The sequence below is a fragment of the Chlamydotis macqueenii genome, chromosome 2 (assembly GCF_036417535.1).
Source record: "Chlamydotis macqueenii isolate bChlMac1 chromosome 2, bChlMac1.mat, whole genome shotgun sequence".
Classification (NCBI taxonomy): Eukaryota; Metazoa; Chordata; class Aves; order Otidiformes; family Otididae; genus Chlamydotis; species Chlamydotis macqueenii.
In genome coordinates, this window is record NC_141557.1 from 37,230,938 (window position 1) to 37,244,508 (window position 13,571).

The 13,571-nt window shown below is 36.9% G+C and overlaps 1 protein-coding gene across 4 annotated transcripts in view; it reads right to left on the reverse strand.

The window, feature by feature from the left end:
- ANKRD28 (ankyrin repeat domain 28) overlaps window positions 1-13,571 on the reverse strand; it is a 126,909-nt gene that overhangs the window by 46,846 nt on the left and 66,492 nt on the right. For all 4 annotated transcript variants that reach the window (XM_086742616.1, XM_086742615.1, XM_086742614.1 and 1 more), the window contains exons 3-4: window positions 10,728-10,806; window positions 314-384 (exon numbers count right to left, since the gene is read on the reverse strand). In XM_086742616.1, the coding sequence (XP_086598742.1) occupies window positions 314-384; window positions 10,728-10,806 (150 nt within the window). The remainder of the gene's footprint in view (window positions 1-313; window positions 385-10,727; window positions 10,807-13,571) is intronic.

The following is a 13,571-nucleotide window of genomic DNA, read 5'->3' on the forward strand; positions in this document are numbered from 1 at the left end:
TCCTCTGCTAGGGACACAGTGGAGAGCAAAGCTGAGAACTGGAAGTTTATATTTTTCCTCCTCTCTTCCTATTCAGGCACATTTTATATATATATATATATATATATATATACACACACAGACACACATTACACACACACACACACACATATATACTCATACTCTCAACAGGTTAAACAAACTGTTGCAAAAGTGTTCTGCAATTCCAAACATTGGGAGTAGTTTAACTTTGTAAAAATCAAACAAAGAATAGAAGGTAATTTGAGGTATCTTACTTTAACACAAAGTAGTGAAAAAAAAAACCAACGTATACCTCACTACAAGATGCCACAGCTCTGTGTAAAGGAGTCAACCATTTGCTGTCTTTGGCATTAACTCTAGCTCCTGTAACAAAAAAATAAGAATAACAGAAATTTATAATATATTTACAGAAAGACTTAAATATTTGCAAGTACTGAGATAGAATTATTGGAAGATACTTATTCTAGGCTCATTAATACAGCACGATGCCAAAAATGGGAAGGAGTCTTTTCTCCATCTGAAGTCCACCCTTTGAGGAAATTCTTTTAACACTACACCCGTAATACTCTTGCATCAAAGTGCACTCATCTTTTTACACTAGGTAATCCTCTATAATCTTTTGCACTTCCAAAGGCACATAAAAGACTGTGGGGTAAGAAAGATGGACACCTTGCCTTCATTCAGCAACAAAAATCTCGTAGTTTCCCACTACAGCTGAAATTCTCCATTAAAATAGAGAAAGAGGCTACACTTGTTGCCTACGCCTCCAGTTTCCTTGTGGTTGGTGAGTCTGAAGCATAGATATATAGAATGATGCTGCCTCTTGTATTGGGAATTTGAGAATGAATTTTCTCTACTCCACCAGGTCACCTAGTCCACCTCAGAACCTTCCTTCATGAGCTAGACTGTAACAACCATACCTCTCTGCTTCTAAAAGCCTGCCTGAGAAACAGCAGTCCCCATTCCCAGGAAGAAAGGTTGCACAAACATCTGTAAGGGACACAAGCCTGTGTTTGGATTTAAATTTTTTTCTTAATAATAAAAGGAAAGAAGGATTTGGGGATTTTTTTTTTCCTAAAGGAAGAAACTGAACTACATTCTAACTTCCAGTGAACTTCAACAAACAAGAAGACTTAATGATCTGATTTCTTACTGCTACAGATACACACAAATATCACCATATAGATATAAATACACACACATGCATAACCTTACAGGTTTTTTATAGCCGGAGTGGAAATTTAGTCATCTTTATTTGAAAATTGCTGAGATTTTACAGGGATATGATAGTTTAGACAAAGTGTTAAGTTTTTGAAAAAATAGTTTGGAAATACTCTTGGAAAGAGTTCACAGAGCAACATATGATACCATGTGGTAACATTGATGCTACAAGGTCAGAGCTTATTAACTTCTCAGATTAAATATAATATTGTTATGTCAGAACCAACTTTATATTTTCCTAGGCAAAGAACAGAAAACGACGGAAGGCCAGTAACACACAAAATGTCCAACAGGCTGCTGGTCAGGATACTCAGCTGACAGACACAGTATTTTGATCCAAGTCTTGCAGACCTGCACCAGCAATGAAGCCTCTCCCAGTCCAGCTCAACAACCTAACCAAGAAACTTAGTCTGTACAAAGTCATGGTTGTATATACTAAGCAAACTAAAGTTTTGAAGTAAATTCTCTGAGTTAATCAGTTTCCAGTCAATCCATTCATTTCAAGCTTAAGAACACAACATGGAAGCTGATGCTGGATTCAAACTCCCACTTTGACCCTAGCTCTTACAAGCATCAGAGTCTGAGGTCTGATTGCTGGCCACAATTTCAGGGATTTCCCTCTTTCCTTACCCAAATTTCAGAAGCTTTGAGAGTCATCCTATTTTCCAAGTTTGAAAGTTTTTGAAAAGTAAGTCTGAAGGAATGGGAAGAAAGACCAAGCCCATTTGAAGAAAATTCCTACAATTTAACAAAAGTTTAAGAGACTTAATCTTACTATAAATATCTGGTTTTGTCAACCATCTTAAGGACCTAGTGTACTGCACCATATCATGTATCATAACATAATATACTGTATTAAATTCTGCACAGAACTTGAACAAAAAAAAAAAAAGAATTTGAGGATTCTAAAAGCCATCAGAAATGTCTCAGGATTTTTGGTAATCCTTCCCAAAAGACAATAACCTGAATGATCAGTGAGACATAATCAGTATATTTCAAATATATCTGTAATTCTTGATTGTCTTCCAGGTTATCGTTAGCCACACCTTATTTTTAGCAGACAAGACAAGAGCCAAAATGGTACTCCAGGCTCCACCTGACTTCACATCTACAACCAACAACCAAGGAATGAAGACTCTCAAAGCCCAACTCATTTCTGTTTCTAATTTTAGGATACAAATGTCTTCAAAGTGTTTCAATGAATTAAGGGAGTTACTAGGTCACTAATCACCATCCTGATTTTACTCAGAAAAATGCATTTGCAGGATTTGAGTTCAGATCAGATCCACCCAAGTGGTGAAGCCTAAGAGGAGAGAAGCACCATGGGGAGGAATGCACGTTTCCACTCCAAGGAAGCAGCAGTTACCTAAGCTCCAGTAAAAACGTGCTTAAAGTCCAAGTCGTGTTTATGACTTGGCTAAATTGTTCACTGACATTTCTGGTACTCTAACACACAACCTAAAAATCGCATCAGAAGTGAGCAGGAACAAGTACAAAGAGATACTGTACAAAAGGTTTTCCCAGTAGTAAGTTAATCAAACTTGCTAAGACTAAAGGAAAAGAATATCTGAAAGTGTTTGCTCTTTCTGTTAAGAAAGAAAATCAGCATTAGCCGAAGAAATGCCTAAGGAAATTTGAAGCAATATCTAAAAATGTAATATGTAGACCCTAAAGTTAACTTTTCAAATGCACAAAAAAAAATTGCAGATTCTCTGACAAAGGAAAAAAACAAAGTTGACTTTTAACAAAAGATCTAAATCTCTGATGGATTTATTTAAGAAAGAACTACCAAGCTTGTTTTTTAACCCCAAAACAACCCTTAAAAGAGTTCCAAAATTGTTAGATTGAAAAAGAAAGTCTTTAAGAAATAATCTGAATAAGCATACTACTGAAAGATGTATATGAACTATTAATGTGGGAATCGGGATGTCTACAGCTCTAGATTCATTAAACAAAAAAAAATATTTTAAAGTAAGAGATACTTCCCCCTTAAATTTCTCCAAGATGACATGCTACCAAGAATGACTTAAATTTCACAGAACAGCTTCTCCAAACAGCCTTGTACCTGAGGACATAATCTCCCTCTAGGCTGATCTTACTCCCTAGCACATGATTTGGGGAAAATGTTGCCATTCCTCCCTCCCCCTTCTCTCCATGAGACATAAACCTCTCTCAAACCTATCATACTCCTACCATGCAACAGTGAGGAAGTTTACAGCCTTCACTTTCTTGGGTAAAGCTCTACTCCAGATCATTGCAAATAAATGTTAGAAAAAGACATTACACCTTTACTGCATATCTTTTGCTTAAAGATTATTTGCTTCAGTTTGCTTAAAGACAGTCTGAACACTTGTATGTATATAATTCACTGTACAACACTGCCGGTGCAACTTTATCTCTGTGAAGTTCAACCTGCTGACGTGTTAACCAGGGCATTTCTCACATTTCAAATGCCTTCAAATGCCAGTTATGCAGCAGCTGCTCTTTCAAAACACCACACACTGTACCTCAATCCCCAATTTGTAAAAACAAAAAAGAAAGCAAATAAAAAAAACCCCACCACACTGGATCTTCCAGACTTCAAGGGCCTAGTCTTAACATATTTATTAAAATGCTCAAATCTTTGTTTCATGTAAAGTTTCTTATATTTCTTTTAATGCCATAGAGCTTGCAGGAAGAGGATTTGGGGGCTTGCCAGAGACATCAAATACAACACTACAACATGAATATCCATCGTCTTTGCTTGAACTTAAAAACTGATTATGTAAATGACACTCCCCTAAAACTGCACCTTCCAAACAAACCAACTTATTCTTCCAGATTGGTGCACTAAACAGAAATACTGAACAAGAACTCCCCTTTCATCACCAGCTTTGCTAGTACAGCCTAGTAAGTTTACACATCTAGGCAAATATCAAAGCAGGATTTTTGCTCTGTAAAAAGGCAGGGGAAGGGCGGGGAGATAGAGACAGAAAGAAGTATTACGTATTTTCCTTCTCTCCTTGAATCTTACATTTTGTTTTGCAAAGCAGCATTAATAAGACTGATAATTAGAAAGACATGTTTTATTTAATAAATCTAGTACAGAAGCTACTGAAAAACTCCATGATGCTTACTTTTAGCAAATCTGTGTTCCAAGAGACACATTTTCCAATTCGATACATGCATGGATTTATAGAATGATCCTGGAAGCCTCAATTATATCAGCCCATATCTGGCAATTGCATATTTAAACGTGCTGTTAGCCACCAATACCTGGACTTCTGTTTCTGCAATCCAGCTGCTACTTCATTGGTGTCGGCATGCTTACATTTGAATAAGAGCTAGTGTCTCAACCATCTCTGGAAGGGATAGGCAACGACTGACCGGGCAGGAAATGCTGCAAGGAACAGCCACACACGCCTTCCTTATTCCCTGAAGTGCCATACGACTGTATATAGCCATGTCTCAGCACACACTACCTGTGCTCCTCTCCTAAGAACTTTTGCTGCGACTCTCTTCTAGAGGTACTCTGAACCAGAATTCTTCCTATTTGTAAATGTCCTTGAAAGATTAATGAATGCAGCAGCTATATTACTTATGCGTCACTAGTTGGAAATAGATTCAGAAAAGAAATACAACAGAACTGACAAGATATTTTCACCTTCGCTCACAGTACTGACTTAAGTACTGAATTGCCTTCCACTGTTCTGTTTGCAGTCTGTATGTTTAGATTGTCAAGGATGGTATTTTCCTTTGTTATTGTACAAGATGTACTAGGGATTGAACAACATCATAATATAAGCAGATAAAGCAGAAGTGTTTTAATTCATATATGCAATACAGACACCTGATGTTCAGTATTTGAAGCTCTGAAATGCTTATTTAGGAGTAAAAGATGTAAATAAGATCTTTAGATTGCATTTTAAAAAGCTAACAAACTTTGTCTTAGCAACTAGTATACTGAAATAATTTTAGGAATGATCTTTGCAGAAATTAGGAAGATCCGAGGATAAATCACTGAGAATAACCAGCAGTTCTACTGTATTTATTTAATTAGTTTCCCGAGGACTAGTACTAGCTTCAGAAGTTTTTCCTTTCGAAATGATCTACTTTTTATCTAGAGAAGATGATCACGAAGTACTTAAAGTGGCAAGCAGAAATTCTCAGACTACACTGGGGAATGAACAGATGGAGAAGAAAACTTTTCCTTAGGTAGAAAAATATGTGAACATTCAGGAGAAGGCACAGAAAAAGTCTGTAAAGTAAAAGAAGATTTAAGATATGAATTGGAACAATCAGTAACAGAAATCTAGGGTAATATCCCATTGAAAACTTGGATATTTGGAAGATTATTGTTGCAAAAATACAGACCTTATTGAGAGAAAGCTTCTTCCTATTTATAAGCTAAATGCATAGTAGAGGATCTCTAGAACAGTGAAAAATATCTGAGAGAAACAGGACTGGAATATCTTTTGACCAGCCACAATGATGCTTCAACAACAGTTTTCATCATTTAAACAAACAAACAAACAACTCAGAACCAAAACACAAATGGAGATACACTGGTCACAAAAGGGAGGAAAATCACAGTCATGTCAAAGTAATACTCCAGAACTTCACTGCCTTGTCAATATAAGAAGTCCATTTCCTTTGAGAACTTTACAGTTTCTGCTGCATCTCAGCCACCACCTCCTTGAGCTTCAGAGAGCAACACGAGGTTCTCTTACTCCTGCAGCTACTGAATGCTTCTACCTTTTCATAAGTCAGCTTCATTTTCACTCCCAAAGAACATCAGAGCTACTTTCTTCACAGCAACTGACTGTTACTGCTGCCAGAGGGAAGTTAAGACAGCTTGAAAAAGAAAACAGCAGCTAACATCATTGTGAAAAGAAGGGAAAGCGGCTGAACGATACACCCAGTGTAAAAGGAGCCCCTGTGAAATGCCTTTGGCACTCGCGTACATCTGCAATCCAAACAAAGGGAGCTGCATGTGGCTGGTATTTCTGCAGCAAGACTTTCAACAGCTGAGCTGTGTGACTGTCATTGCATGGACTTTTAATACTTGCATAGCTTCAGAACTGGATGAAAGGAATGCAGGTAGAGTGGAGTAACATTGGAGGACCTTTACTACTCTGCAAAATCTGTTATTCCTGTAAAGACAGTTTTCCAGTGTCAGCATGATTCTTACATTTTCCAGCTGACCCAGAGGAAAGCACAACAAAAACTCATGGGCTGCCAAACCTTAATGAGATTGAGTTTGGAGCTCCATGCAGTGAAAATTTCGGGTTAAACAAACAGAAATATGTTGTGTTAGTATTTAAATATCAATGCAATATAGTAACTCAATCTATTAAAAAGAAAACAACAGATAATTCAGATATTTATTTTCATGAACTACATTGATTTCAGTGAAAGCACTAATAGTCTGCATGGAATTTTGAAGAAAACACAATTAAAAAGTAACTAATCAAAAGAACACATTCAGGAATCACTCCTCACATGTCACTTGCCTGCAGAATAGACTCTGATGGCATTAAAAAAAGTGTAGGACAAACAGAAAGAACGATTTTTTTTAATAAAGCAAGAAGTCTCCCCAGAACAGTTCACACGCAGGACTTAACTGAAAGAAGGGTTTGATTTTTTTTTAATCAGGACTTCTTGGAAAGAACAAGAAGTTGGACACATTCAGTTAATTAAGATGTAATTATTTTACTCTTCTATTTCTCAGTAGTTTGCCATCAAGTATTTACACAATTAAAGTCAGTGCGATTATGCAAAGTAGACAGATGTATTTGTGCACCAGGCTGCAAGAATTGTACACACATCATAAAAAACACAACTGTAATGGGTGTTACAACTCTTCACAGAGTAATAAAAAGAAGAAAATGCTTCTAAAATTATGATTCTCAGGTGACTAAAATATAAGCTTTTGTTCCATCCTTCTGTATACTATAAACAACCATATTTATGCCTCTTTTTTATTTACTTTTCACCTCCTTACCTAACAAATTTAGGAATGCTAATTGTTTATCTAGCTACAATCTAACAGGGAGAGATTACGTGAATATTTAGACTTCCACAGACCATAGTGGTATTTGCTGGCAAGATGTTCACATCCTCAGGGGACAAGTTTATTAGCATCCAGTGAAGCCCTGTCTACAGATAAAAAAAAACCCCAAAAACAAAAGGCAATCTAAATGTCCAGCCCCAAACTGGAGTCAATGAAGCCATTTTTTTTGCTGTTCAGAGCCTGCATCCAAACCATCACCTTCAGGTCCCTTGCTGAGGTGAAAGACTACAATAGGAGAGGTCACAGAGAAACCTGGAGGTTTGGTGGGAAACTACCTCAAGAATTCAAGTCAAGTAAGTATCCTTGTAAGACTGAAAACTTATTCCACAACAGTCTGCAAATAGGTTGAATCGGTTCTGTCTTCAGAATGTGCAATATGGGTTGCTTAGGTCTATCATAAAGTAATATAAAGATATTGTAACAGCAACATATGATCCAAAACACATATCTGAAAGCAACATGGAAGGAACATGCCCCTGGAGGGGCATGCAAAAGACATTCCAATCAAATAATAATAACAAAAAACCCCACCTATGTCTAGGTAACATATGACACACACTTTAAATAAGAATAGAGAATAAAGAGAAAGAATCACGTAAGAGCCACTGAGTAGTGGAAAGATTAGGACTAACTTCAGTAGTTTTGAGGTCCAGTTTGAAGAAAGAATAAAAAAGTCAAAGCAAACAGTCTTCATAGGATAGCTTGCACAGCAGAAAAACTGTAAAGTGGTTCCTAATAACATTCCAACAAAACTACATTAGAGGACATTGCAAGTTGCAAAGCCAAGCTCTCACAAGGTGAGAAATGCTAGGACAAAACTACACTACTGAATTCAATCCCTTGTGCAAATACACCACAATATGCCAATTAAAGCCACATACATTTTTTTTTTACATGCAAATTTACTGCACAGAGGAGATTGCTGTTCAGAAATGCTATTTATTCAATAAACTACTTTCTCATTGTTCAAACAGAGGTCTTGCAACATGGCAAGCGTTCTTCAAACCTTGCTGTGGTAACAGATGTTCTTTACGTGCTCCCTAATGCTCATCATTTATGACAAAATGTAACACTATATATCTGTCTCAAAGGAGAGATTTGATTTCCAGCTGAAACACAATAGATGAATTTTCTGTATCTTTATGAAATAGAGAGGATAAATACACTTAACCTCTGTTCCCCATCTTCCAATTAAGGGAGTTAAAAGAAAAATCTTGGCTTGTGCATTTTGCAACACCCTGCCCTGATTTCTCAGAGAAGTAGCTGGTGTGGCTTCACACACAGCTGTGAGTGCTCACACTTCACAAACGACAAAGATTTCAAATCCAACATTCGGGAATGAGGAAGACTAAATTGATAACTAATTTTAAAAGAGTCTGGTTCAAGCTGCTTGTCTAAAACTACAGCTTGCAAGCAGGTAACATTCAGATTAGGGCTCAAGTACAGCACAATCTTGCAAACTGAAGAGCCTTAATATGAACATGTCACTTTCTCATCATGCAATTAATGCCCCTCTTCATTCACTTACAAATGCATCAACAACTGCCATCTGTGCCTCCTTCACTGTACCACCCTGATTCATTCCTAGCACAGTCCTTCCCTGTGAAATTCATGAGGCTGTGCTTCTACAGCAAGGCACAAACATGTCACTGAAGTCCACAGCACAGCACGTGAGCACAGCAAGGGTAAATTGATAACTGCCTACATATTCCACCGCTTTAAAAGCTTTCGATTTTAATGCACTGTGTAAGTAAATCTTGATTTTCATTAAATAAATGCTATCTGAGACATATCAGTGCCTCCCAGTCTTCCCGAACAACCTGCAGACACAGCAGCACCCCACCACCTCTCCTCCACACAACAGCTCAACTTTGGACTATTCATACAGCCCTAACTCTTAGTTCTTCACTTCCCTCCTTTGTTCTGCAGTTTCTCTTACACTTATCCCTAGGCTATGTGCCCAAATAGCATGACTGACTTTTCTTCCCCTACTGCCATCCCGCAATCAGGATCTTGATTCATTAGTATCTGAACTAGAATGTCGTATCTTCCATAAGCCCTTTGACAGAGAGAGAGAGAGATTTTCTTCAGTCACAGTTCTGGTAATGGAACTCTGTTCACCCAAAACAGTTAGAGGCCTGCAACTATGCAAAGTTTCTAACATGGTTAGTTGGTTTGGGGTTTTGATTGTTTTTGTTCTAATCACTGCTAAAACCCAAGCTAAAAGACATATCCTTGCCAAATCCAAGATCCCTTTTCAGAAGAAAGAGGTCATTATACATATCCAAGAGTCATCAGAACTTGTTTTTTTTTCTTGATAGGGAAAACCAGCACCTTCTCAGCAACACAGGTGACCTTTCCTGGATGTATTATCCCTACGGAATATTTCAATGAGAAATATATGTAAAGTATACATAATGTGATATTAATTAATTATAACTACATATAATTATATATAGAGTATATATAATAATGAGAATATTCCATCTTGATAAATTTTAACAAATTAAATCGTTCCTGGCAATTTCAATTGAAAATCTGGAAGGGACTCCTACAATCTTAAAGTGCTATCTCCTTAAAGCAAAATTCGTTATTAAAGGTTGATGGGGAGGGTATGTGGAGGCATGGAAATAGCCAGCTTTGCCCAGGTAAGGTGTGCCATTACACAGAATGAAGATTAAATAAGTTCTATGGGACTGTTAAAGTTTTAATCTTTCCATTTAACCTTAAAGCTCCATATAATGAATTCGGCCTCAAACTACCTGACAGGTAGATTTGTCCAAGATCAAGACAATCAATTCTGTATCTCAGTCATGAAGTTCTGTTTTGAGGCTGTTTTTTGTTTAGTTTCTGGGTTTTCTACCTTTTTTTTTTTAAAAAAAAAAAGAAGATGGAAGTATACTGTTTTACAGAACTTGCACTTAGTATAAATAAATAGAAAATTGTCTTAGTACAAATAACTACAAACAAAGACAGGGGGTTTAAAAAATTTCAGCTGATTATAGTTATATTATGTGCATTTAAGCCAACAGCAAAGGATACTTAAAAATAATATAACCAACTCTGGATGCCATCTTCTATATTCAACTTTAATTGTTTTTCCTGATGGCCATTTCAGAACTAAAGCAATGCTGCTAACATCTGCCTATGACATAGACACTATTACTTCTTTAATCTAAAGTACCTAAAGCTGATCAAGCTACACATAAAAACAGCTGTAACTGAAAAAGCGTTCTACAAAGAAATATTTTAGAGCGGAACTACACAGTATTACAACACTGATAAGTCTGGAAGCCAAAATTTCAGTACAGACATCTTTAATTTCTAGTACATTAAATATCTCAATAAAATCTACACAGACTAAGATGTACATAAATATTTCTTTGGATGTAATAGAGTTATTTTTTTTTCCATTAACAGGAACAGAACATACCAGATAAAATAAGTAGTTCAATAATTTCTGCATCTCCCAGATAGGCAGCAGCATGTAAAGGGGTCCTTTTCTCATTATCCTGTGGTAAGAGGGGGGAAAAAAGTTTTTATTTAAAATAAAAAAGTATGTTTTAGCATTCTCTATGAGTTATGAAAAAAACACTGTATAAAAGTGCATCTTCTAAATATTGTACATTTTCTATTTTAGAAAACATAATTACTCTAAAACGTTAGTCACATTTATTAAGACAAGCATGCTTCTCCCTAAGGAACTCTCAATACCTGCATAGTCAACTACTGTTTTCCTGATATACACAAATTGACAGATGCTCATCACATCTTTAGATTAACCCACCAGTCAGAAATCACCATTCACTTCTCTCCAGAGACAGGAACTTGAGGCTGTCCTACACAGTTAAAACCAGTGCATCACCTTCATATGCAACGATTAGTGAGAAACATTTTCTCTGGGAAGTTTAAAGTCAGTTTCAGCAGTTATTTTTTTAAATAGAAAATAGAAAAGAAGCTGGAGTGAGTAGGGGCAAAAATACTGAAAACCAATTTCAACTGTTTTGTTTACTGTAAATAAGCAATGAGAAGGTAGAGATGCAAATTATTTTGCAGAAAACACTCTGGAGGGTGCAAGCAAGACCCAGCACTTTTGACTCATTGAGGCTGATCGAAGGTCCTTTTGGAGGTGCAAGTAAGAGAACTTACTCAGCCATACACATTACATAGCGATAAAAATTGACTTTTGAAAGACGGGCACAAAGTATTTCTCAGCTCTTTCAGGATCAGTGCAAATTTCACTGCACCAGTTTCTAGCTTAATCAGAAAAATAAGATCACTTTCACATCAGTGAGTGATAAAAATGAACAAGAACCAACTAGTTTGCTCTTTGAGGGAAGGCCGCGGAGAAATTAGAAAAGAGACAGATCATCAGTTGGCACCCTGGTCTGGCCTAAGCTCTGCTTAGATGTCTAGGTCTTTTTAGTGGAGTTTCAAATACACTGGGAGTGAGGGATTCAAGATTACAGGAAACAAGAAATTTTAAGTCACAAGACATTTCTATTAATTCAACTGTTGTGTCACAACTATGGTAAAATTAACACACATTTTAATTGACATTTTATTGTGAAAAGCATTCTTCTCCCCTGCCAAAATAACCTTATTCACTGAATCTCTACTTCAGAGCTAGCAGCATACAAGAAGAAAACTAAAGTTCATGGCAGGAGAGACCTGATATCAGAAGTAGAGCTAAGACCCAAGAAATCACTTCTAAAACATAAAAGACAATTTCAAACTTAGAACATTCAACTCCCCCAAGACAACACAACCACAGACACAACCCCTTGCCCCAAACAACCTACTCCCTGTTTAGTTCCTGCTCAGAAAAAAAATCAAAATTACACAGTCATCATCATATCAATGTTTCCTAACACAATTTTTTTGAATTACACACAAGTAATTCCAAATTGAGCAGTGCAAACCTGACACTGATGCACCCTGAATAGGGACTCAATACTACTTACGTATCACTAACACCATGTAATGCCTCACAGTACCAATTACTTGCCAGGATGGCTGAATTGCAGATTACACATTTATGACAAAAAAAGACAGCTCCTGGCACCAAAGACTTGCCATCTAGGGGAAAATAACTAAGAAAAAAAAAAAAAAAAGACAGGAAGCACAAGGGAAAAAGTGATATACATATTAAACTTGCTTCCCCAGCCCAAAGGCAGTAAAGACCAGCCAGTAATGGAAATCAGTCTTCATTCCTCCAGTCTGGAGGAGTGGAGCTACTATAGCTAGCTAATATTTTGCAACTCTATATAAGCCTTTTTGGTAATGCTTAAGAGCCTATAACCTACAGATTAAGGAACGCAGAAAATTAGTATGATAGTATACTGTCTGCAATTTCATTGTAGAATTAGAGAAAATAAGATGGGCCATGAGTACCTCCTTCTGTAGAGACCGTATTCACTCAGGAACACAAGCAAAAACCACATTCCCCACTTAAAAGGCAAAACTCATTATTATAAAAATGTTCATCACATTTGCTCTGGTGTTGGTTTGTTTGGTTTGGTTTTGGTTTGTTTTGGGGGTTTTTTTGTTTGGTTTTTTTTTTTTTTTTTTACATCTCAGTGACAGAAGTCATGCGAGTAGCCAATCTGATATAACCAATCAGAAAACTTCCAATAAAATGGTGGAGAGAAAGGAGCTGTTTGTCTAGAAAAATGCTAATCACCAAACCTGAAATATATTTCCCTGAAACATCCATTGTCCAAATTTCTCACAAATTCAAGCCACACTTAGCCAAAAATCCAACCTCTACTAATGGAAACTGTTGAGCAACCTGAAACCACCAAGCTACAAACATGAAAGCAGCTTTAACACAAGCAACATTTTCACTCCAGCACTTCTACGTTTCCAAGTTGTGTGTTTCCTGTCACGCAAATATTTCAGTTTTGCTGCTTTTAAGCTGACAGCTTGAAAATCAAAGCCCAACTCCCAGTTCTGCAGCAGGGAGTGCAGACTGGGAGGTTATGTGTGCAGGAGGCTGGTGGAGACTTCCCTGCTCTACAGCACCAGGGCAGCCCTGCTGGGATGCTCACAGCTTGTCATCTGGGTGAGCTCCAGAGCTTGGTATTTCAGCAATCCCAAGCCCCAGGGTCTCTATGGAAAGTATTCTGCATGCTGAGGGTGCTTTTATAGAAGCTCTGACTTTTTTTTCCCTAGTTTCACAGCTAGCACTTTTTGATGCTTCCAAACATTTTTTTTTTTTAAATTTAACTTCTCTGTGAGAAAGTTTTTGGTTTAATATTTTAAAACCTGCTTTTTA